General features: G+C 33.4%; 1 protein-coding gene across 1 annotated transcript in view; it reads right to left on the bottom strand.

Moving 5' to 3' along the window:
• Nucleotides 1-18,284, bottom strand: part of ninaB (neither inactivation nor afterpotential B) — a 42,012-nt gene extending 23,728 nt beyond the window's left edge. The window contains exon 1 of the mRNA XM_075292138.1: nt 18,072-18,284. Coding sequence (XP_075148253.1) covers nt 18,072-18,116 — 45 coding nt within the window. The 5' untranslated portion in view covers nt 18,117-18,284. The remainder of the gene's footprint in view (nt 1-18,071) is intronic.
• Nucleotides 18,285-26,808: the final 8,524 nt, after the last annotated feature.

Genomic DNA, 26,808 nt, shown 5'->3' with positions numbered 1-26,808 from the left:
TAAATTTCATCCGATATGGTTGAAATTTGGTACGTGGTGTTAGTACATGGTCTCTAACAACCACAAATAAATTTATCCATACGGTCTATAATTATATATAGCCCCCATATAAACCGATCCCCAGATTTGACCACGGGAGTCTCTTGGAATTGTAAATTTCATCCGATCTGGTTGAAATTTGGCACGTAGTCTAAGTATTTAGTCTTTAAAAACGATGCAAATATCCGTCCATATCGGTCCAATTATATATAGCCCGCATATAAACCGATCCCCAGATTTGATCTCCGAAGCCTCTTGGAGGAGCAAAAAACCATGCCAAAATTGGCCCAAATCGGTCTATAGTTATGTATAGCCCCCAGATAAACCTATCCCCAATCGCACAAAAGTTGGTCCACATCGGTTCGTAATTGTATATAGCTCCTTATAAAGCGATCCCCATATTTGAATTCGGCTCTCTAACTACCGCTCAAAACTTCATATCAGTTGGTAATTAGCAGGTTGGCGGTTAAGTCCCCAGTCTGACACATAGATGGCGTCGCTAGTATTAAATTCATATTATTTTTATATGGCACCAACCTTCAAATGATTCGTGTCAAAATTTGACGTCTGTAAGTCAATTAGTTTGTGAGATAGAGCGTCTTTTGTAAAGCAACTTTTGTTATTGTAAAAAAATGAAAAAAAGGAATTTCGTGTTTTGATAAAATACTGTTTTCTGAAGGGCAAAAATACGGTGGAAGCAAAAACTTGGATTTATAATGAGTTTCCGGACTCTGCCCCAGGGAAATCTACAATAATTGATTGGTATGCAAAATTCAAGCGTGGTGAAATGAGCACTGAGGATGGTGAAAGCAGTGGACGCCCGAAAGAGGTGGTTACCGACGAAAACAACAAAAAAATCCACAAAATGATTTTGAATGACCGTAAAATGAAGTTGATCGAGATAGCAGAGGCCTTAAAGATATCAAAGGAACGTGTTGGTCATATCATTCATCAATATTTGGATATGCGGAAGCTCTGTGCAAAATGGGTGCCGCGCGAGCTCACATTTGACCAAAAACAACAACGTGTTGACGATTCTGAGCGGCGTTTGAAGCTGTTAACTCGTAATACACCCGAGTTTTTCCGTCGATTTGTGACAATGAATGAAACATGGCTCCATCACTACACTCCTGAGTCCAATCGACAGTCGGCTGAGTGGACAGCGATCGGTGAACCGACTCCGAAGCGTGGAAAGACTCAAAAGTCCACTGGCAAAGTAATGGTCTCTGTTTTTTGGGATGCGCATGGAATCATTTTTATCGATTACCTTGAGAAGGGGAAAACCATCAACAGTGACTATTATATGGCGTTATTGGAGCGTTTGAAGGTCGAAATCGCGGCAAAACGGCCCCATATGAAGAAGAAAAATGTGTTGTTCCACCAAGACAACGCACCGTGCCACAAGTCATTGAGAAAGATGGCAAAAATTCATGAATTGGTCTTCGAATTGCTTCCCCACCCACCGTATTCTCCAGATCTGGCCCCCAGCGACTTTTTCTTGTTCTCAGACCTCAAAAGGATGCTCGCAGGGAAAAAATTTGGCTGCAATGAAGAGGTGATCGCCGAAACTGAGGCCTATTTTGAGGCAAAACCGAAGGAGTACTACCAAAATGGTATTAAAAAGTTGGAAGGTCGTTATAATCGTTGTATCGCTCTTGAGGGGAACTATGCTGAATAATAAAAACGAATTTTGACAGAAAAATGTGTTTTTCTTTGTTAGACCGGGGCTTATCAGCCAACCTGTTAAATTAACAGAAGTATTACATTTTGGGATTGAAGATAAAAAGGCCTTAAATATAGGATAAGACTTATATGGAGGAAAAAATTCAAAAATCTGTAATAAAAGAACAAAGTTTGCCATACCCATTTTTTCTTTGCGTGTGAAAAGAAACATTCGTGATTTATACACATGCTCTCTCAATAGTCTTAATTATTTGATTGAATAATGTAATTTTCCTTTAAATTTATATTTGTCGAGTTTTGGAAACACTATCAAATTTAACCAAATTTGAGAAGATTCTACTGATTAAGGTGTTTGGCAGATTTGCAAAATTTCCCATTAGCTAGTGCCCAAATACTAAAACATGTGCGGGTAATTGGAGGTACACTCTAAGTCTAAGATTTCGGCAAGAAAATAAAAAAAAATAATTTTAATGTATCTACAAAATCAATTTCCAACGAAATTTTAAACAAACAAAATTGGATATTGTTCTAGATTATCTTTAATAGGAAATAAACTCGAGTTTATAGCACGCATAGGAATTATTATACCTAAGCTTTCTATTTGTTTTTAAAGATATGTTATCATTACATATATGTGTTTAACTTTTTTAAAATTTGGAAAATTAGACATCAAGTTTTCGACCTTTTGGTAATTTGTAAAAGTCGACATTTTCTAAAGTTGGATAATCGTTTTTTTTTTTATTTTTGAGCTGTGGTTTTTCGGATAATTTTACATATTCATAATCACCTTAATGGATTCCATTTTTTCGTTCAAAGTCAATTTGAATCAATTTTCACACATAAAAAAGTAAATTAGTAGAATTTGAAAAAAAAAAATACAAACTGTTGGCTTTTTCATTTTTTTTTTAAAGAAGTCAATTGATTAGTCGAACATTTTTTGTTCGAATTTCGTATCCCTGTCCTCAACATTACGAATCTCCTGAAGAAATCATACGAACCCTGAAGAAATCAATTAATACAATGTTTAAATAGACAGATTTTCCCTCTCTTTTTGGAGCCACCGTGATGCAATGGTTAGCATACACCAGGGCTGTAAAGTCGAGCTAATTTTGCTCGACCCCGACTCCAGCATTTTTCATCAGCCTCGCCTCCGACTCCGGAGCCGTGTGCAAAAGAGTTCTAAATTTCACATTTGACGCCAATTGCATACCGACAATCCTTATTATTTTAGAGGCCTAAAAGAAATTTAGACCAATTGGCTCATATTGTCAACAAATTAAATTATGACAAAAAACTACATAGAGACCCGTCATAATATGAACGGATACCAACAAACTTCACAAAATTTTTAACAAAATAATTCAACTTCAAGAAGTTTAAAAAGTACAATCCTGGTATCTGGCTGTATTGGTATTATATAAAAAAAGGAAAGTCTAAAGTCGGACGGGGACGAAAATATTATACCCTGCACCACTTTGGATATCTACGTTTTCGATGCCATATCAAATCCTTCAAATATGTTGGTATATATAAAGATTTATGTCCCTGCATACATATATTTAAATCTGAATCGATTTAGACAAAATTTTTAGAATTCTACAAAATCTCTAGAGTTAAAAATTAAAGAGGCTAATTAATGCCCTGGAGCGGAGCACAATCACAGTTGCCACCGTTGGTAAAATTTTACCAAAAATGGTGGATTTTTTTAATGTTTGGTAGATTGATAGAATTGTTAATGTTTTGTTAGATTTTGAAAATATACCTCCCCCTCAAAAAAATAGCTTCTGTAACATATAGCCCAAACACATTTTGCTTCAAGCACATTTTCAGGATTGGTCCAAACAAAATATTGTTTGTATTGTTCAAAAATATTATGTTCCACCTTAGGACATACACTGGTAGAAAAACACATTTTGCTTCAAGCATATTTTCAGGATTGGTCCAAACAAAATATTGTTTGTATTGTTCGAACATATTATGTTCCACCTTAGGGCATACACTGGTAGAAAAAAATTTTAATGAAATTTTCTTAGCGTGGATATATTTTTAAAGCGTTAATTGGTTACTTCCATTATTTTACATGCAGCATACTCTCTAGGTCTCTCTTTCTAAACACATATATGTTTATAGGCTATTTCTAAATTAATATATGTTTGCATCTAAGCATATTATATTTACAAACATTTCATGTCCCAAACATAATATGTTGTAACATATTAACATAGATGTCCCAAACATGTTATGCTAGTTTATGAACATTATATGCTTGCACTTACAAATATTGTGTTAAAAAATTAGAGTTCCAAACATAATATGTTCTAACATATTAATATATATGTCCCAAACATGTTATGCTAGTTTATGAACATTATATGCTTGCAGTTACAAATATTGTGTTAAAAAATTAGAGTTCCAAACATATGAAAAACAGTCTTTTTCGTCCGTGTAGAAATAAAATGTGGACAAAATTTTTAGAATTCTATAAAATCTCTAGAGTTAAAAATTAAAGAGGCTAATTAATGCCCTGGGGCGGAGCACAATCACAGTTGCCTCCGTTGGTAGAATTCTACCAAGAATGGTAGATTTTTTACTGTTTGTGGACAAAATTTTCTATAGAAATAAAATGTGGACAAAATTTTCTATAGAATTAAAATTTTGACAAAAATTCTATAGAAATAAAATTTGAAAAAATATATAGAAATACATTTTGACAACATTTTATATAGAAATGAAATTTTAACAAAATTTTCTATGGAAATAAAATTTTGACAAAATTTTCTATAGAAATAACATTGTTACAAAATTTTCTATAGAAATAAAATGTTTACAAAATTTTCTATAGAAATAACATTTTTACAAAATTCTCTATAAAAATGTTGAAAAAAAAATTATTGAAATAAAATTTTGAAAAAAATTTCTATAGAAATAAATTTCGACAACATTTTCTGTAGGAAAAAAATACTCTATAGAAACAAAATTTTAGATTGTTTTTTTTTTATAAAAATAAAATTTTGACTAAATGTTCTATAAAGCCAATATCATTAAAAGTCTACCTTTTGTAGAAGTAGTACACTCAAAAAAAAAAATTTTTTTTTTGATTCAATCACGAAATTAATTGATCCAATTAATTTTTAATTGAAATGTCTTCAATCACAGAAATGATAGTATCAATTAAAAAATTAATAGAAGGTCAATTAAAAAGCTAATTGATCCAATTAACAAATTAATTGATACTATTATTTTTGTGATTGATTTTTGTTTCAATTAAAAAAAATTGTGGAATCAATTAAATTTTTAATTGGATATTTTTAAAACTCAATTAAAATTTTAATTGGAAAAATGTTCGTGAAATTTTTTTGTGTGTAGCTTTCTCTTGTTGGTGCAAATTAAAAATGTTCAAAACTTCGGCACATTTACAATTCAAAGGATATTTATCCACTCACATAAATTGTCGCTATTAAGAGTGTCCAAAAATAATCAATAAACTTCTAAAATAAAGTAATAAAACATTTCATTTGAAGAACTATTTTTTTCATAATATCCACATAAATTTGATCAAACATTGCAAAATTTAAAATTTAAAATTTTCTTAAAATTTTAGTAAAAATATGGGAAATATTTAAATCTAAAGCCATTTTTATGCAATTTCGCAAAAGTGTATTTATGATTAATCGCTTGATATTAATAGAAGGTCAATTAAAAAGCTAATTGATCCAATTAAAAAATTAATTGATACTATTATTTTTGTGATTGATTTTTGTTTCAATTAAAAAAATTTGTTGAATCAATTAAATTTTTAATTGAATATTTTTAAAACTCAATTAAAATTTTAATTGGAAAAATGTTCGTGAAATTTTTTTGTGTGTAGCTTTCTCTTGTTGGTGCAAATTAAAAATGTTTAAAACTTCGGCACATTTACAATTCAAAGGATATTTATCCACTCACATAAATTGTCGCTATTAAGAGTGTCCAAAAATAATCAATAAACTTCTAAAATAAAGTAATAAAACATTTCATTTGAAGAACTAATTTTTTTTTCATAATATCCACATAAATTTGATCAAACATTGCAAAATTTAAAATTTAAAATTTTCTTAAAATTTTAGTAAAAATATGGGAAATATTTAAATCTAAAGCCATTTTTATGCAATTTCGCAAAAGTGTATTTATGATTAATCGGTTGATATATATGTATTAGAAGTATTGAAAAATCAATTGAACTTCTTGTGCAAAATCTTAAGTAAATCAAGGTAAAACTCTGTCTTCTGGGCCCATATAAATAAACATCGAGTGAGAGATATATGGGAGCTATATCTAAATCTGAGCCTATTTCTGAACAATATATTTCTTTGGTACAAAACAGTGATAAAAACATTGAAATTATTAAATTTTCATTAATTCAAGTCACCATCAACAGTATATGCAACTCGGCTTTTTGGGTAATCGCAACAATCTCGTTTGTTGGCAGTGCTGAAAATACCCTCAATTTGCCACTGACACAATAGAATTCGAAACCTTTTCGAATCTGCTGGCTGTTTTTATACCCTAAACCACATAGTGGTTAGGGTATAATAAGTTTGATCTGCCAAAAAATGTACCTACCACACTGTTAGAAAAATACGTTTTTCATATGTTCCGATGTAAACAAAATGTGTTTCGGGCACAATTTTTAAACACAATATATTTAAGTGCAAACATGTAATGTTCCTAAACTAACACTAATGGTTTGGGACACATATGTTAATATGTTAGAATATATTATGTTTGGGGCATGAATGTTTCATAAAAATAATATGTGTGAATGTAAACATATATAAATTTACAAATTTCGAGTAAACATATATATGTTGATATATTATTCAGAGAGCGACAGAAAGAGATAGTGAAAGAAATAGAGATGGAAACCGGGAGGGTTGACGAAAGATATCAATATAACACAGCGAGATAATCAAAAGAGAGCAATTTCTGTGAAACTGCTTGTATGTTGTTTCAGAAAACTGTTTTATAATAAGGCCAAAAATTTGATATCCTTAAGTCTAAATATTATTTAATTTGAATACTCATGTAAAGAGAATAGACATTCGGAAGCGAGCATTAAGTTCGAGTTTTGCTAAAAAAAAAATGAAAAAGTTTATTTTCTTTAAAATGAATTATTAAAGAAAAGTAAAAGGCAAAACAGGGTCATTTTAGAACGATAATGCCAGCTTAATACCTGCCTTAAGGTTAAAAATGAAATTAGGTACAAAACACGATAAGTTTTAAATGCATTTAAAATTGTGTTAAATGCTATTAAAAAACTGTTCACGCCTTACTAAATTTATGTGTATATTATAAAATTATTTATGTATGTTTATACTCGACTCCACGTTCTTCTTTTGTTAGAGTTTTTGAATTCCTTCCAAAATTTCAAGCTTATATACCAAAAACAGTTTTTTGTTACCAAATTGTTATTTTTGCAATAAAAAAATAATATTTTATCCAAAAACTAAGTCCATTTCGTTTATATCAAGCACTGTTCTTTTCTGACTGTAAATCTTTAATAATACACATTTCGAAGTTTCATTGTAAAAATTTAATTTAATAATATAAAAATATAAATACAAAAATTAAAAAAAAAATTGGTGTTCGGTCGGAGTAGGGATTGAACCCAGAACCCTTTGCATGCAAGGCGGACATGCTAACCACTGCTCCACATGGTCAACAAATATATGTTTCTGTTGAATAATGTTTTGTTTGCATCGGCTCGTGGGCGCTGCAAACTATGCTATATAAATGTAACTTATAACGATAATTGTCTATTGGTAACTATAACAGCTACGTAGCCCAGTGGTAGTGTGTTGGCTTACAAATTGCATGGTTCCCGGTTCGATTCTCAGTCCAGGCGAAAGGTTAAATTTAAAAAATTATAAAATTGAATAATTTCTTCAACATTATTTGTATTACAGAAAAAGGTGCCAAGAACTAAAAAATTTCGTGGACGTGAAAATTATGTGAAGGAATGAGCACAATCTTCTTTGGGGAAAATTCTTCCAAGCATATAATATTTTTGGGCTCAAAATGCTTCTAAACATATAATATGTTCTCATAAAACGAACATATTAATGTTTCGGCAGTATCCAATAATATATGTGCTTCCTGCAAAATATGTTTGGAACATATGTTAGAGAAGCGATTTTTTCTGAGCGTGCAGAAATATTGATTTTAGACCCCATAAAATATATACCGATCGACTCAAAATCACCTCCTGAGTCGATCTAGATGAAATTTGGGAGTTTTTTGGGCACAAGGACGAACGCTATTAAATTTGGAAGAAATCTGATCAAATTTACATATAGCTCCCATATATATGTATCGATCGATTTCGACAATTGGGGTTACGTTGCGCTTTTTTACAAACTGATCGTCACCAAATTTGGCAAAAAACAATCTTTTTTCATCACCCTTCAAGTCTGCAAAATTTCATCCAAATCGGTTCAGATTTAGATATAGCTTTCATATATATGTATCGCCCGATTTTCCCAAATTTGGCCACAAAACCCTTATTTATGAACCGATCTTACTCAAAGTTGGCTAAATGTAATCTTCTATAACACTAACTATATGTGCAAGAAATCATGGAAATCGGTTCAGTTTTAGCTATAGCTCCCATATATATGTACCGCCCGATTTTTCTAAATTTGGCTATGAAACCCTTAATTATCAACCGATAGTACTCAAAGTTGGCCAAATGTAATCTTCTATAGAACTAACTATATATGCAAAATTTCATCGAAATCGGTTCAGATTGTGATATAGCTCCCATATATGTATATGTATTTCCCAAATTTGGCCATAGAACCCTTATTTATTAACCGATCTTACTCAAAGATGGCTAGATCCAGTCCTCTATAGTACTTACGGAATGTGTAAAAATTCATCGAAATCGGTTCAGATGTAGATATAGCTCCCATATATGTATTGCCCGATTTTGAAAAATTTGCCCCTAATGACCTTATGTTTGACCATAGAGGCCTCATTTCTTAACTGATCTTACTCAAATTTTGCACAAGGTAACCTTTTGTGGTATTAATCAAACCCGCAAAATATTATGCAAATTGGTTCAGATTTCAATATAGCTTCCATATATATGCATCGCTCGATTTTTGCCAAATTTGGCCATAATACTATTATTTATTAACCATTGTTACTCAAATTTCAAATTTTGATGTACTAGCCGATCGTATATATACATACTTGTAGCTCTTCCATAAGAATATTGCTCGATTTTTACAAATTTGTATTTATTACCAACACTAATTGACCGATTTTCTCTTTTTTAATAATGGGCTCAATATTAGTGGCATACTAACTCCGTAGGTGCAATATCAACTACAGCCAGTTTTGCTAGAAGTAGGGGAAATTCCCTATATGTAGGTTTTTTCTAATATTTAGCGTCTTGTAGGACGTAGGATCACAATGTAGGCACATTTTCACTCAACACAATTTGTAATAATTTTTCCATTTTGGTGGCTCTAGAGCAGGAAATTAGAAGCCGGCAAGGCTTGATCTTTAACAATGTGTGTAACAACAGTTACCACTCGTGCCAAAAAAAAATCTAACAAAATTTGAAGATTTCCACAAATTACCATAAATCTACCAAATAAATATTTCTATAAAACTTTTTCTCAAAACTTTATTCCTGTAGAAAATTTTGTTAGCATTTTATTTCTATAGAAAATTTTATCAAAATTGTATTTCAATAGAAATTTTTTTCAAAATATTATTTCTATAAAAAATTTTCTCAAAATTTTATTTATATGGAATTTTTTCTCAAAATTTTATTTCTATAGAACTTATTATAAACATTTTATTTCTATAGAAAAATTTCTTAAAAAAAATTGTTTATAGAAACTTTTTCCAAAATTTTATTTCTATAGAGATTTAACAAAAAAATACTATTTTTGGTAGAATTCTACCAACTGTGGCAACCGTGGTGGTAATACAAATTTATTTTCTAGGTTATATACGTTGCATTTTCATGTTTTAAGATAATAAATTACTTAGAACCATTTTTGTTTTGTAAAATTTTTTTAAATTTAACGAAAAATATTGTAGGGAAAATTGTTTGGGAATGTATGGGAAAATAGGGAACTTTTTTATCCTTGTAGGGTAAACCGAACATTTTCCCTGGCAATACTGATTATGAGCTATAGTCAGATTGAGACAAATCACCCATAAACATGTACCCTTTAATTTTCTTAAATATGCAACTGCGGTTTATCTCCCAGACCTATATCAATGTTACCCCACCGTGGTGCAATGGTTAGCATGCCCGCCTTGCATACACAAGGTCGTGGGTTCGATTCCTGCTTCGACCGAACACCAAAAAGTTTTTCAGCGGTGGATTATCCCACCTCAGTAATGCTGGTGACATTTCTGAGGATTTCAAAGCTTCTCTAAGTGGTTTCACTGCAATGTGGAACGCCGTTCGGACTCGGCTATAAAAGGAGGTCCCTTGTCATTGAGCTTAACATTGAATCGGGCAGCACTCAGTGATAAGAGAGAAGTTCACCAATGTGGTATCACAATGGACTGAATAGTCTAAGTGAGCCTGATACATCGGGCTGCCACCTAACCTAACCTAACCTACCCCACAAATGCTTATGATTACTAATTCAGTAAGGTGGTTTAGGATATGATATAGTCGGCCCCGCCCGACTTTCTACTTTACTTATTTGTTTTTTTTTTTACAAAGGACCTATCAAAAGTCTGGCAAAATGCAAAAATGTGCGCCTATTTTACAAGAAAAGAAAACGCCACAAGTGAGCCTGAAGTAATGGGGAGGCCTATACCTAATCTAGGTTAGGTTAGGTGGCAGCCCGATGTACCAGGCTCACTTAGACTATTCAGTGCGGCCCGATTCCATGTTAAGCTCAATGACAAGGGACCTCCTTTTTATAGCCGAGTCCGAACGGCGTTCCACATTCCAGTGAAACCACTTAGAGAAGCTTTGAAACCCTCAGAAATGTCACCAGCATTACTGAGGTGGGATAATCCACCGCTGAAAAACTTTTTGGTGTTCGGTCGAAGCAGGAATCGAACCCACGACCTTGTGTATGCAAGGCGGGCATGCTAACCATTGCACCACGGTGGCTCCTAACCTAACATACCCTCAATGTTTAGCAGGTCGACTTTAAATTATTCAGCTATACCTAGGCTGTCCATTACATCTCTTTTAAAGAGAACATGTTCTCTTTTTGTGTTCGTATCTTTTTGTTCACTCTCTTTTTTTTCGGTGCCGTATTTTTATGTCCAACAGTGCTCTTTATGTACTCTATTAAAAAAAAACTCCTAGATTGATGGAATTTTATTTATTTAGTAGGAATTCGCCACAATTGTTCGCCACAAATTGTTTACTGGGTTAAGTCTGTTGACAAATTAAAGGCCGAAACACAATTGCGACGTTTCGACGTACTGCGTAAAAATTAGAAATAGATGTAATTGAACGTACGACGTAAATACGCCAATACGTTATCGTCGTCAATTGTGGGCGAGATCATAGGAACATATTTGTTTTATTTTTGACAGCGTATTTTTGAATTTATTCTGTTTATTTTTTAAGAAAATATGATTCTTTTTGTTTTTTATTGTTTTATCATATATTTATTTCGTTGTTTCTATCATTAGAAACTATTATTATTTTAATTTTAACATCAATAAAATTATTAATTATTTAATAAAAAAAAATTTTATTGTAAACTCTTTTTTAGTTAAAATGTTCTCTTTTTTAAAGCGAAAGTTCTCTTTTTAAAATTATCCATATGGAAACCCTAGCTATAACAGTTAAGATCTAAACCAAATCTCTATTTCACTTCTTTCGGTTTGACCCTGAGCCTTTTATTTACAGAGTCCATAGCACATATGCACTAATACTTCATCTGGGTAAACCTAAAGCCTGTTTCAAGTCTTCTGCCATATTTATTAGCTTCATTTAAATCGCACATTGCCAATAGGCCACAGAACAGAAAACATAGTTTGTATAGAGATTAGCAATGACTTCAATTGTTCGACATTCAACCTTGAGTGCTTTATCAAATCAAATTTCATTGAACATAAATCTGCAACCAATTAAATCTTTGAATATGTATGCTTTTAAATGATAAACAATACAAATGTTATTTTAGACCCATGATAATACAATATTTCGGATATAATAACAAAAAATTTGGTATTGTGAATATAATGTTCTTGTAAATCGGACAAAAAACGAGAATTCTATAAAATCTATTTAAAAAAATATATCATCAGAGATTGAGATTGTCAACTCGATCTAGCCAAAGCCAACAAAAACCAACCACAATATCGCTATCCAAACTTGATATATACCACGTGTGAGCCCTTAAATATCATATCTTTTAGACAGATATGAAGTCATTGGCAGCTGTATGTATGGGAAAAGAAAACAATAGTGCAAGTACGGTAATATATCTATGTTAAAATACTATTTTACACACATAGAAACGTATTTTAATCTCATTTCTTTTTTTAAAGACTAGAAAACGCAACAAAAACACCATTTCCTCCCAAACGAAATTTTAGACCACAGGACATTTGCCAGAAAAGAACGTTTGCAAAACGTTTACCGTTTTTCTTTTGTTAGAGTTATTTGAATTTCTTTGAAAATTTTAAATTTTTATCACCAAAAAAATCGATTGTTACAATATTTTTATTTTTTCAATAAAAATTATTTTTGGACCAAAAACACAGTCCATTTCGTTTATATCAAGCATTATTCTTTTCTGGCTTTAAATCTTTAATAGGACACATCTTACAGTTTCATTGTAAAAATTTAATATATTAGTATGTAATGTTGAACATCTTTTCGGAATCTTCCGAACATATCTGGAATATATGTAAAAATAAAACTTTTTGGTGTTCGGTCGAAGCAGGGATCGACCCTTGGTATGCAAGGCGAACGTACTAACTATTGCTCCACGGTACTCACCCAATGTAACAGTTTGGCTGATAAGTCCCCGGTCTGACACGTAGATGGCGTCGCTAGTATTAAATGCATATTATTTTTATATAGTACCAACCTCCAAATGATTCGTGTCAAAATTTGACGTCTGTAAGTCAATTAGTTTGTGAGATAGAGCGTCTTTTGTGAAGCAACTTTTGTTATTGTGAAAAAAATGGAAAAAAGGAATTTCGTGTTTTGATAAAATACTGTTTTCTGAAGGGAAAAAATACGGCGGAAGCAAAAACTTGACTTGATAATGAGTTTCCGGACTCTGCCCCAGGGAAATCAACAATAATAGATTGGTATGCAAAATTCAAGCGTGGTGAAATGAGCACGGTGGACGGTGAACGCAGTGGACGCCCGAAAGAGGTGGTTACCGACGAAAACATCAAAAAAATCCACAAAATGATTTTGAATGACCGTAAAATGAAGTTGATCGAGATAGCAGAGGCCTTAAAGATATCAAAGGAACGTGTTGGTCATATCATTCATCAATATTTGGATATGCGGAAGCTCTGTGCAAAATGGGTGCCGTGCGAGCTAACATTTGACCAAAAACAACAACGTGTTGATGATTTTGAGCGGTGTTTGCAGCTGTTAACTCGTACTACATCCGAGTTTTTCCGTCGATATGTGACAATGGATGAAACATGGCTCCATCACTACACTCCTGAGTCCAATCGACAGTAGGCTGAGTGGACAGCGACCGGTGAACCGTCTCCGAAGCGTGGAAAGACTCAAAAGTCCACTGGCAAAGTAATGGCCTCTGTTTTTTGGGATGCGCATGGATTCATTTTTATCGATTATCTTGAGAAGGGAAAAACCATCAACAGTGACTATTATATGGCGTTATTAGAGCGTTTGAAGGTCGAAATCGCGGCAAAACGGCCCCATATGAAAAAGAAAAAAGTTTTGTTCCACCAAGACAACGCACCGTGCCACAAGTCATTGAGAACGATGGCAAAAATTCATGAATTGGGCTTCGAATTGCTTCCTCACCCACCGTATTCTCCAGATCTGGCCCCCAGCGACTTTTTCTTGTTCTCAGACCTCAAAAGAATGCTCGCAGGGAAAATATTTTGTGGCAAAACCGAAGGAGTACTACCAATATGGTATCAAAAAATTGGAAGGTCGTTGTATCGCTCTTGAAGGGAACTATGTTGCATAATAAAAACGAATTTTGACAAAAAAAAATGTGTTTTTCTTTGTTAGACCGGGGACTAATCAGCCAACCTGTTATGTTTCTGTTAAATAAAGTTTATTTAATCGGCTCGGCCCTGAAGGATCGTGCCAGTGGATAGTGCGTTGGTTTACAAAATGCATGGTTCGCGGTTAGATTCTCCATCCAGGCGAAAGGTAAAATTAAAAAATTTATAAAATCGAATAATTTCTTCTACATTGTTTGTATTATAGAAAAAGGTGCTAAGAACTAAGGAACCTCGTGAAAGTGAGACAGATGGGAAAATGCAATTAGTCAGAACAGATTGTTTTATACCCTTCATTATTTTAACTTTGTCATTCGTTTGTAACACATCGAAATATTGCTCTAAGACCCCATAAAGTATATATTCTGGGTCGTGGTGAAATTTTGAGTCGATCTAAGCATGTCCGTCCGCCCGTCCTCTGTCTGTTGAAATCACGCCACCGTGGTGCAATGGTCAGCATGCCCGCCTTACATACACAAGGTCGTGGGTTCGATTCCTGCTACGACCGAACACCAAAAAGTTTTTCAGCAGTGGATTATCCCACCTCAGTAATGCTGGTGACATTTCTGAGGGTTTGTAAGCTTCTCAAAGTGGTTTCACTGCAATGTGGAACGCCGTTCGGACTCGGCTATAAAAAGGAGGTCCCTTATCATTGAGCTTAACATGGAATCGGGCAGCACTCAGTGATAAGAGATAAGTTCACCACTGTGGTATCACAATGGACTGAATAGTCTAAGTGAGCCTGATACATCGGGCTGCCACATAACCTAACCTAGGTCGGATGGTATTGCAAATGGGCCATATCGGACCACTTTTACGTATAGCCCCCATATAAACCGACGCTCAGATTTGGCTTGCGGAGCCTCTTGGAGGAGTAAAATTCATCCGATCCGGTTGCAATTTGGTACATGGTGTTAGTATAACAACCGTGCAAAAATTGGTCCATATCGGTCCATAATTATACATAGCCCCCATATAAACCGGTCTCCAGATTTGGCTTGCGGAGCATCTAAGAGAAGCAAATTTCATCCGATCCGGCTGAAATTTGGTACATGGTGTTGGTATATGGTCTCTAACAATTTCGCAAAAATTGGTCCAAATCGGCCCATAATTATATATATCCCCCCATATAAACCGATCCCCTGATTTGACCTCCGGAGCCCCTTGGAAGAGCAAAACTCATCCGATCCGGTTGAAATTTGGTACGTGGTGTTAGTATATGGTCTCTAACAACCATGCAAAAATTGGTCCATACCGGTCTTAATTATATAACCCCCATTTAAACCGATACCAAATTTGACCTCCGGAGCTCTTGGAAGAGCAAAATTCATCCGATCCAGTTGAAATTTGGTACGTGGTGAAATTTGGTACATTGCGTTAGTATATGGCTGCTAACAACCAGGCCAAAATGGGTACATATCGGTATATGGTTATATATAGGCGATCCACAAAAACAATGTACCAAAATTTTATTTCTATAGAAAATTTAGTCAAAATTTTATTACTATACAAAATGTTGTCAAGATTTTATGTCTATTGAAAATTTTGTCAAAATTTTATTTCTATAGAAAATTTTGTCTAAATTTTATTTCTATAGAAAATTTTGTCAAATTTTTATTACTATAGAAAATTTTGTCCAAATTTTATTACTATACAAAATGTTGTCAAGATTTTATTTCTATTGAAAATTTTGTCAAGATTTTATTTCTATAGAAAATTTTGTCAAAATTTTATTTCTATAGAAATGGCAAGGTTAAGAAGTTTTAAGATACCTTGCCATCGGCAAGTGTTACCGCAACCCAAGGAATTCGATTGTAGATGACAGCCTTTAGTACAATTTTCTATGCAATCCATGCACTGAAAAAACAGTGAACCCACCAGGAAGAAAACTTTCGGTTAATTGTAGAAAATTTTGAATATTTGTAGAAAATTTTAACTAAATAGTATTACAAACGTTGGCATCACGCATTCAAGAAAATTTATTAGACATAACTAAATTTTTTCACTTGTTAAAGAAAATTTTGTAGTTTGAAGGAAAAACTTGGAGTTCAAAATTGCAAGAATGTCTTTAGCGACATACGAAGTTCATGATGGACGCAGTTTTGGTAAAATTTACAAATTTAAAGAAATTCTGAACTATTTTGTGGAAGACACGAATTTAGTTAATCTTTATGCTTCATTTAGTTAATCTTTATGCTTCATATTTTTTTCCTCGGTTTTAGATAATTTAACTAACGTACACAAAAAATTATTAGAGTAAAGGAAACTTTCTCCAAACATAATAATTCCATGAACTAAAATAAAGTTAAATTGGCTTTAGTGAAATAGAGAGTTCACTTTTTTTTGAGTGTGGTGGAGGGTACATAAGATTCGGCCTGGCCGAACTTATGGCCGTATATACTTGTTTTTTTTTTTTTTTGAGTTAGTCTTTATGAAACTGTTTTTTTACATACTGGAGAAGAATAAACATTTATCACAATAATTATATACTTTTCTTCCCAATAAACTTCCTTTCAGCGAAAAGCAAATGAGAAAGATCTTTGTTTGTCTACAATTTCGTTTGGGAGGAAAGAATTATTTTTTTTTTGTGTACATTGTGATTATCAAAAATGAGTATTTTCAAATGTTTGGCCTGAGAATTCATTCAAATGTTAGCACGACAACAAAATATGCCTTTCGACATAGAGGAACCAAAATCAATTTTTTTCTTGCATTGTTGTCGTGAGGCCATAGATTTCATGACCTTAAAATACGAGCGTTTTTTTTTTTCTTCTTAGCTAGAAGTCGCAATTCTCTGATATAAACTTTTTATCCTTGTCCAAAAGTCCCCTAAAAATGGATATCTTTACATGAATGACATTTTTCTTTGACTAAGGTCAACTTGGCTTTGGTAATTCTTGAAAATTCTTCAAAATTAATGAAAATGTCTTCATTTTAAAGACGATATTTACTTGAAGCATAGCATAATTTCAACTTGAAGCCGAGTCTGAACTTGGAAATTTAATTGACTTTGATAGCACATGAATAAAAAAACAGAAAAAAACGAATAGATTCTAATTTTTTCCTAGTATCAAGTACGATAAATCCAAATTTAAAAGAGAATTGTTTCTTAAAAGTATCCCTACTTGGATTCTCCGCTCCTTTCGCTAGGAATCAATACCAAAATCATTAGTGTAAAGACAAAATCTTTGGAGCCGGACCTGCTTTTTCCAGCACAAGGATTTATATCCTTTTATCCACAATTTTAAGCTCACATCTCACAAACTAAGGAAACCAGCAAAGTGAGCATCGCCAAAAAAGTAGTGAAAATGTTCTGTTTGAATCAGGAAGTGGTACCAAATTGACGCATAAACGATGTACTTAACACGGATTTGTGATAGGACGGATGCCCACCATTTCACCAGCTGTTGCACTGAATTTCCATCAGTTTTTAAGGTGTGAACCAAATTCAATGTTTTTAATGTGAATTGCCAAATTCTATGATATTTTACCAAATACAAAATTTCTATAAGTTTTTAGGATTTTTGGTACATTCTAACCATAGTTAGAATATTTCACTTCAAATACTTAAAAAAAATCGCAATTTTGCTAGAATGGATCTTACATTCATTTAGAAAAAAAAATTAAATATTAATTTAAAACATTTTCCTAATTTTTACTTCTTTAACTCATTGAAAAAAAATTAAAATTATTACTTAAAAATATTAAAAATAAATTAATTATAAAAAAGTCCTTTTGAAGTTGTGCCTTTAGAAAAACTTCAATTTTTTTTGCTGGGATGTTATTTACTAAGGTTTTTTTTTTCGTTAAAAACTAAATTTTAAAATTGCCGGATAGTCAAGAGTTTCAATAAACTTTGTGAAGTCGACAAATACCAAATCAATAAGGTCCTTAATGCACCAAGGATTTATATGTTTTTAAGTAAACAGCTCAGCATATGCTTAAAATTATAATGATGAGATCTCTTGCTGTTCGAAAATTCCATACTTATGAATAGATCTGTTTTATTTTCGTTTTTATTTTTTGTTTTTATTTTAAAGTACTACGATTTAGTGTAACAACTTCATCAAAAGGATGTGTTGTTATAAATTTCTTTATTTTTTATATTTAAGATTCTATAATTTATATAACAAATTTGCACTAACCGCAAAAAAATCACGAACGAATCCTTTTAATATACCATCAGCCATAGTGTCATAAAATTACAATAAATTCAACTTAGTTAACTTTTTCTGACAATCGTTTAAAGTATTCCGTTTTTAAGCAAACTTCGGGCTATTCACATGGATATTTGTAAGCCGTTCTCTTAAAATCGTTACTGTTTTACGCTTGAAATCCGTACAACAACTGAAATACAATATCTCACCTACAAAGTTAAGTCTGAGATATTAGAATGAGTGACGACCACTCGTCACATTCACTGCTGGATTTTCACAGTGGGAGGTCTTTCCCGCTTATCAATGACTGCTGCCCAATTCTAACATATGGTTCATTCAGGCAAATGAAAGCAAGTAAAAATGCCGAATCTGAAATACCCACTCTTTGTCGGGCTACTTGAAAATATATATGGGAGAATTTCAGGTGGATTTGATGAAAGTCGGGATACTTAGCGCATGGGGCCTATACCAAAACATGGACGGATGCGCACCATATTCGCTACACCTATTAATGGACCTAAAATACCTCTAAATTTTGAATTTTGAATCAATACACATCATATTCGGCTTACTTATGTGTGTGGACCCCAAATTCCTCTAGATTTTGAATTTCAGGCAAATTAGATAAAAACTAGGACATCTAAACGCTCAAGAGGTCAAATCGTGAGATCGATCTATATGAGGGAAATACCAAAACATGGATCGATGCAGAGATTTCCAGATTTCCAATTTCAGGCAAATCGGATAAAAATTACCATTTCTATGTGCCCAAGAAGTCAATGGTCTATAAGGGGGCTATACCGAAACATGGACCGATACACACCAACTTCCGCACACCTGTTTATGAACCCAAAATAACTCTAGATTTTGGGATTAAAATTCGGATAGCTAGACGCTCAAGAAAACAAATCAGAAGAATGGACTATATGGGGGCTATACCAAAACAATGGACCGATACACATGGACCTATTCAGCACACTCACTCAAGGACCGATACACACCAACTTCGCACACTTGTTTATGAACCCAAAATAACTCTAGATTTTGGGATTAAAATTCGGATAGCTAGACGCTCAAGAAAACAAATCAGGAGAATGAACTATATGGGGGCTATACCAAACCATGGACCGATTCAGCACACTCATTTATGGACCCATATTATACATATATAGATTTTGAAATTCAGGCAAATCGGATACAAATTCCGATATCTAGACTCTATCGGACTATATGGGGGCTATACCAAACCCTGGAACGATGCACACCATATTCAGCACACTAATTTATGGACCCAAAATACTTCCAGATTTTGAATTTCAGGCAAATCGGATACAAAATGCGGTGTCTAGAAGCCCGAGAAGTCCTATCAGGAGATCGGGCTATATCAACATGTGGACAAAGTCACATCATATTCGGCACCCATATTTATGGACCCAAAATACCTCTAGATTTTGAATTTCCGGCAAATGGGATAAAAATTGGTATGTCTACACGCTCAAGACCCCATATCGGGGAGTCGGTTAGTATGGGGGCTATAACCAAATCTGGACCGATAGAGCCTATCTTCAAACTTGAGCTGTCTGAGTTTATGCAAAATTTCAGAACATTACCTTTATTATTGAAGACAGTAGCGTGATTACAACAGACAGACGGACATGTTTATATAGTCTTAGAATTTCTACGTGATCAAGTATATACAGTCGAAGCTCGGTTTAACGAACGATATATTGTCAGGCCCTTTCGTTATTTAGAAACATTCGTTAAATCGAACAGGAATATAAAATGTAAACTTTTATTGAAAATCGTAGTTTTTATACCAGAGGCACTTACACAAAAGTTACTTAAATAATCCTTAAAAACTGATGAACTTTATATATGTAGGTTATAACCTATATATATATATATATATATATATATATATATATATATATATATATATATATATATATATATATATATATATATATATATATATATATATATATATATATATATATATATATATATATATATATATATATATATATATATATATATATATATATATATATATATATATATATATATATATATATATATATATATATATATATATATATATATATATATATATATATATATATATATATATATATATATATATATATATATATATATATATATATATATATATATATATATATATATATATATATATATATATATATATATATATATATATATATATATATATATATATATATAGGGCTTACATACAACCACGTCAATATTTGTGTGCTCCAACTTCTTAGACGAATTGCCTAATTTGTTTCCGGTCTCAAGATGGACCATGCATAGATAGTGTTCATAGTAACATCTTCCTAAAACTTCTTACACACACCATTACTCTGCTACTCCTGTCGGCATAAATTTACTCTCAACGGTAGATTACCGTTTCGACCGAGCACCAAAAAAGTTTTTCAGCGGTTTTTCACTAATGATATTGACATTCCTGTGTATTTCATAGTTTATCTTCAGATATAAGAAGGAGGATCCATATCATTGAGCTAAATATAGAATCGGGTAGCACTCATTAATAAGAGAAAAATTCGTCACCTGTACAACTGGCGATCCTACGAAAATTTGGTGCATATTGCCACTAAAGGACCTATCACAGGACTAGTACCAGTGCTCCAGTTTTCGTTTTCATACAATTTATTGGTTTCTATACTCTCTTGATTTAAAAATTTTATTGGATGTAGACATTTACGTATGGGCCAACATATTCCAAAAGCTTTTCTTTCTGGTGCAATTGGGATGATTAAAATAATACCGGTTCCTAAGTGTTTGTCCCAGACTGGTTCATGTCTAGTCTAGTCCTACTACTGTCTAGTCCTACTAAGTTCTACCAGGTCATGTACTCTGGAATGAGTACAAGCCGTGTCCTGCAGTCTAAATTTACCCCGGTCAATGACAAAGCCGTGTTAAAGTGATGGGTCCTTTCCACACGTTTCGACCAGGAGTTTCCAAACTTTTGATGAAATCTAAATATTTTGGAAATGCCGTACTTTGTGGACATTTTCTAAGGACTTAAGATATTCTCACAATCGTCAATAGAGTTTTTGTTGCTTATTTACTTAAGATTAAATGCATTTTCGTTAAATCGAACGTAAATTTCGGTCAACCGTTCGTTATTTAGCATACTCAATGGTAAGAATTTGGACGTTCGTTAAATTGGATTTTCGCTAAATGGGATATTCGTTAAACAGAGCTTCGACTGTATATATATATTCCATGTAGTCGGAAATTTATATTTCGATGTGTTACAAACGGAATGAAATCGAATTTTTTTCGATCCAGTTGAAATTTGGTATGTAATGTTAGTATACACCCTCCTACAAAATTAGTTCTTATCGATCCATAAATATATGTATCCTTCATTTAAACCGATCCCTAGATTTGACTTCCGGAGCCTTTTGAAAGAGAAAATTTCATTCAATTGAATTGAAATTCCATATTAGATGGTAGCATGTACCATCTTACTGACATGTAAAAATTGATATATATCGGTCCATAATAATATACAGCCCCCATATAAACCGATTCCAAGATTTGACCACAAAAACTTCTTGGAGCAGCAAATTTCATCTGATCCGGTTGAAATTTTACCCAACCAAGAGCCAAAGAGGCTAATATCTGCCATTTTTATCTAACATGGACTCAATTATAAGAAACGAAAATATACTTTGACATCGGCAATTGTTACCACAACCCAAGGAATTCGATTGTGATTGAGAGTCTCTAGTAGAGCTTTGTACGAAATCCATGGTTAAGGGTATTTATTAGTAAGATTTTTTGAGATTTAACAAAAAAACACTAAATTTACATTACGAATTTTTTAAAAATTTCAAAAATTATTACTCTTGTAAACTATTTTTTTATTGTTCGCCCATTGTGCAACGTTGCCATCACTACATAGATTTTGTCGAAGCGTCCATCGTCTTTAGTGTCGTTGCGGTGTCGTCGTATATCCATCAGTTGTTATTTTGTTTTTCATAAAAACTCACCAAAGCAAAATTATAAACTCAAGAACTAAATATGAGGGAGACAAACCTAAATGCAGGGCATATCGGCACATCATAGAAACCTACTCATCGGCCAACTAACCAAATGCGACTTACAATGGCAAATACACTCAAAATTATATGTTTAGATTCACAGAATATATTTAGTGCTAAAATTCAAACAACTGTGGCAATCGTGGTTCCAATACTTAACCGTAGGAAGTTTTTCCAAAATGGGTAGATATTTCCTCTCTGATAATTTTGTTAAAATTTTATTTCTATAGAAAATTTTGTCAAAATTTTATTTCTATAAAAATTTTGTCAAAATTTTATTTCTATAAAAATTTTGTCAAAATTGTATTTCTATAGAAAATATTGTCAAAATTGTATTTCTATAGAAAATTGGTGAGGTACCTCTTAGTTGGAGAGGAAAATTTTGCAAAATCTACCAAAGCATCAAAATTTCTACCAATCTACCAAACAGAAACATCCATCATATTAAGTGGGGCGGTAATGGATATGCCTTCCGACACGATATGTTACCAATTTAAAGGACCTTATGTTGTTTTATACCCTCCACCATAGGATGTGGGGTATATTAACTTTGTCATTCCGTTTGTAACACATCGAAATATTGCTCTAAGACCCCATAAAGTATATATATATTCTGGGTCATGGTGAAATTCTGAGCCGATCTAGTCACATCCGTCCGTCACACTAACTTCCGAACGAAACAAACTATCGACTTGAAACTTGGCATAAGTAGTTGTTATGGATGTAGGTCGGATGGTATTGCAAATGGGCGATATCAGACCACTTTTACGTATAGCCCCCAAATAAGCCGACCCTCAGATTTGGCTTGCGAGGCCTCTTGGAGGAGCAAAATTCATCCAATCGGTTGAAATTTGGTACGGGGTGTGAATATATGGTATCTAACAACCATGCAAAAATTGGTCCATATTGGTTAATAATATAAATATAGCCCCTATATATAAATTCTTGCTCTCTAATTACCGCGCAAAAGTTCATATCGGTTCGTAGTTATTTGTAGACTTCCCTATATATACCGGTCAAGAGCTCAATTATATAATTATTTAATCTACCTTTTTTGTCTAATATATACCACGTATAGACTAACTTATAATTTAGAAGACGATGTTAAGAAATTTTAAGATACCTTGCCATCGGTATTACCACAACCCAAGTAATTCGATTGACGGCCATTTTCATGTATCTCAGTTAGACTTTAACTCCCAGTTAACAGAAAGTACACGCACAGAAAAAACATATTTGGACATGGTTGCCGCATCCATTTAATGCTTATTTAGAGTATGTAATTGTCCCGAAAACCATGTATTTTGTCTTTGTAAAAATAATTTTCGAGCGGAGAAAAATATATGTTGGCAATAAGCTTTTAAATGGTTCTCAAATGCCGCAAACATGTTCTATTATTTAAATGATAGAATTTGAGACCATTATATGGTCAGGAAAATCATGTACCTGACCATTCAATTTTTTTTACTTTTTTGCAGAGAAAAAGTATTTTTATAGTTTACGTATAGACATGTCTACAACCATTACATGGCCATAAAGACCATGTACATTGTTTTCGTGACCATTTAATTTTTTAATTTTTTTGCAGCGACAATAATTTTATAAAAACATTGAGCAGGTACACACGATTTTCATTTTGCGCGTCAGTCGTGTGTTGATTGTTTCTTGGAATGGACGGAGAATACGGAATTATTGTGTTTTGTGTTAATTTATTTATTCAGAAATGGCACGTGGTTTTATGTGAATACAAAAAAGGAAAGTGTAATTGAAAAAAATGTACCAGGTTTTTGTTCTGCATTTTGATATATGGTATAATTTATTTTTATTTGCAGTTACATGATGTCTGCGTTTGTACATTTGATGGGCACGAAGTAAATATGGAATGATTACTTATTGTTGAAATTGAACCAAACTAGAGTGTCTAAAAATATGTGATGTTTGTGTGCAAATAAACAATGAATTAGTTTATAAATATATAAAAACAAATAAATAAAGTTGATTTTGTGTTTTCTTTTCTCAAGTGGCGTCCTTTTTTCGACGACGAAAAAAGTTTTTTCATAAAAATCAAAACATTTTAGGTTGTGACCATGTTCTTTTAACTAGAAGAAAAACATTTTTGACGAATAACATAACATTTTAGATCGTGACCATTGTCTTTTAATGGAAACAAAATTCTTTTTATCAATATAATAGCATTTTAGATGAGAGTATTTTTCTTAGAACCATGTTCACTGAGCCAAAATGGTTGCAGGTTAAAATGTTACATGGTCGCCGCAAAAATAGCTGCTATCATATTATTTTGCTCTTCGAATATGATTGTGACAATCATGTTTCTTCTCTGCGTGTAAAATCGAAATATCTTCTCTCCGGTTAACTTTAACAGAAAAATTTTTAGCAGTTAAGTTCCTAACTGGCGTATGGAATATATAGGCAAGATGACAAGCATGTCCATAGTACGGTTTAAAAGTTCGTTAGCTAACGTAGCACTAACGGAGCTTCCAGAAAATGGGGGTGAGAATGACAATCTTTAGTAGAAGTTACTACGCAATCCATGGAGGAGGGTCCAGATTCGGCCTGGCCGAACATACGGTTTTTTTTAATATGTAAATAAAAGTAAATTTTAGTTTGCATTTATTTGTTGTGCCCGAAGACCACCTTTTGAGTCGGCCAAAAACGAGTTGCCCGTCATTGAGAATTCCTTACGTTGCCGTTGAGAATTTTTCAAGGCGGCGGGTTCTCAGCACCGGATTGACCCGATGGGTCCAACTTATCGACCAGTGCTGCCACATCAGAGTTCATGTTGTTTCGTCCGTCTTCTTATGTTATAGGAGGCTCATTCCAGGGATCCTCCTCCATTTGCTTCTGGTCCGGGCCGGGATAGAGGAAAACCCCGAACCCTGATACTGTTCAGTCGGTTTAACCGGTACCTGGAGTGAGAAACTACTCTCACCATTCCGTGCAGTATAGGCCTATCACACTTGTGCCCTACAAGCAATGTATGGGGTAGCAGTCAAGTCTGGGGCTGTTGAGATAGAGATATACAATATGTACCATATATACCGCCGGTGTGTAGTCCTGCTCCAGGTTATAGTCCTCACTATTAGTGGATGTATGTGGAAATAGCCGATTGGAGCTAGGAAATTTCAATTGCCTCCAAGATCTTTGGCATTCTCTTTTAGGAAATGACCATTTGCACGCCCATAATCCCACGAGGATTATGGGCGTTTGCAGCAATTCGCCAGAGATTTCCTGATAAATGTCTTGTCCCAGTAACCCGTAATTTCACTAGGAAACCCAACTTCCAAGCAGATGCGGATCCACTCGCAGACGTGCTGGATGAACGCCGTCATGCTAACCCTGTTGATCCTAGAATCAGGGATCTGCAACTAGAGAGCATCTGGAGCAATATAACGTAGACACAGTCACAGGTATAGGGTGTGGTCCACAGTGAGTGTCCGCCACAAGTGATGGTGGGATCTCAGTCGCCTTTGACCCCATCTCTTCGGATTAGTCACTGTCAACCGAGAATTTTTAACCTACAGATTCTCGAGCATCCCGAGGGTGGTACATCGAAAAGGAGAGCCATTCGTGGTGTCCGTGCCAGAGCCACATCACTACCCCAGCCAAAGTTACCAATGTCATATACAGCATCCATGTCGAACGAATTTCTTTGATAATGCTGAAACACCTGGGAGTACTGCGAGTTGAGTATTTGACCCGACTCGAGCGATAATAGTCTACAAATTGAAGAGCCAATCGAAAATTCTATAAGAAACTCACCTCTACGTACCTATCAGGATTATACTAAAAGCCAGTAAGTGATGAAAGAGATGAGGGTCAAACTATGGAATTACCTGAAGATTTTCTAAGGCAAATTGATGTGGATCATGGTAAATTGGCCATGCTGAAAATGTCTTAAAAATCTGCCAAATATTGGGTTAAGATGAATCGTACAGACCGATATCCCTTCTCTCATCAGTAACCAAGACACTTGAGGCACTACTCCTACCCATCCTTTTGGAGAATTTTTCATCTTCCAACCATCAATCTGGATGGCGGAAAGTGCATATTACGACAACAGGTTTGCATTCCATAGATAGAGGACTATAGAGTATACATATATATAGGACTCAACCAGGCCAAGCCGTGTACGAGTGTGGTTCACTTTGGGTTTAGTGAACTGCCTAAATTTATTCTGATAATTGGTTGATAGTTTTGCTGCAATTGGAAGATGATGATGAGGAATGTGGTAATTCCGAAACGTGCGTCCATCCAACCATCTTGCAGTCTATAGGGCCTTGCCAAATAAATTTGACAAACATTCTTTTCCTCTGTTGGTTAAGCTACACTTGTAGTTTAGTCAATGCATGGTTTTAAGCTGAAATCAAAAACAACAATAAAGAAAATTTTGACAAAATTTTCTATAGAAATAGAAATGAGATAAAATTTTCTATCGAAGTAAAATTTTGGAAAGTTTTAAATTTTAAATAATACTAATTTAATTTGACAAAATGGTCAGCTGGTACGAATTTTGGTCCAATTTTGGAAAAATGTTGGTCCAAAATAAAAATTCATTGTGGCAAAGCTGAATAAGTAAAGGGTGATTTGTTAAGAGCTTGATAACTTTT

Source organism: Haematobia irritans, chromosome 1, assembly GCF_050003625.1.
Source record: "Haematobia irritans isolate KBUSLIRL chromosome 1, ASM5000362v1, whole genome shotgun sequence".
Lineage (NCBI taxonomy): Eukaryota > Metazoa > Arthropoda > Insecta > Diptera > Muscidae > Haematobia > Haematobia irritans.
This window is presented reverse-complemented; position numbering and strand designations above follow the sequence as displayed.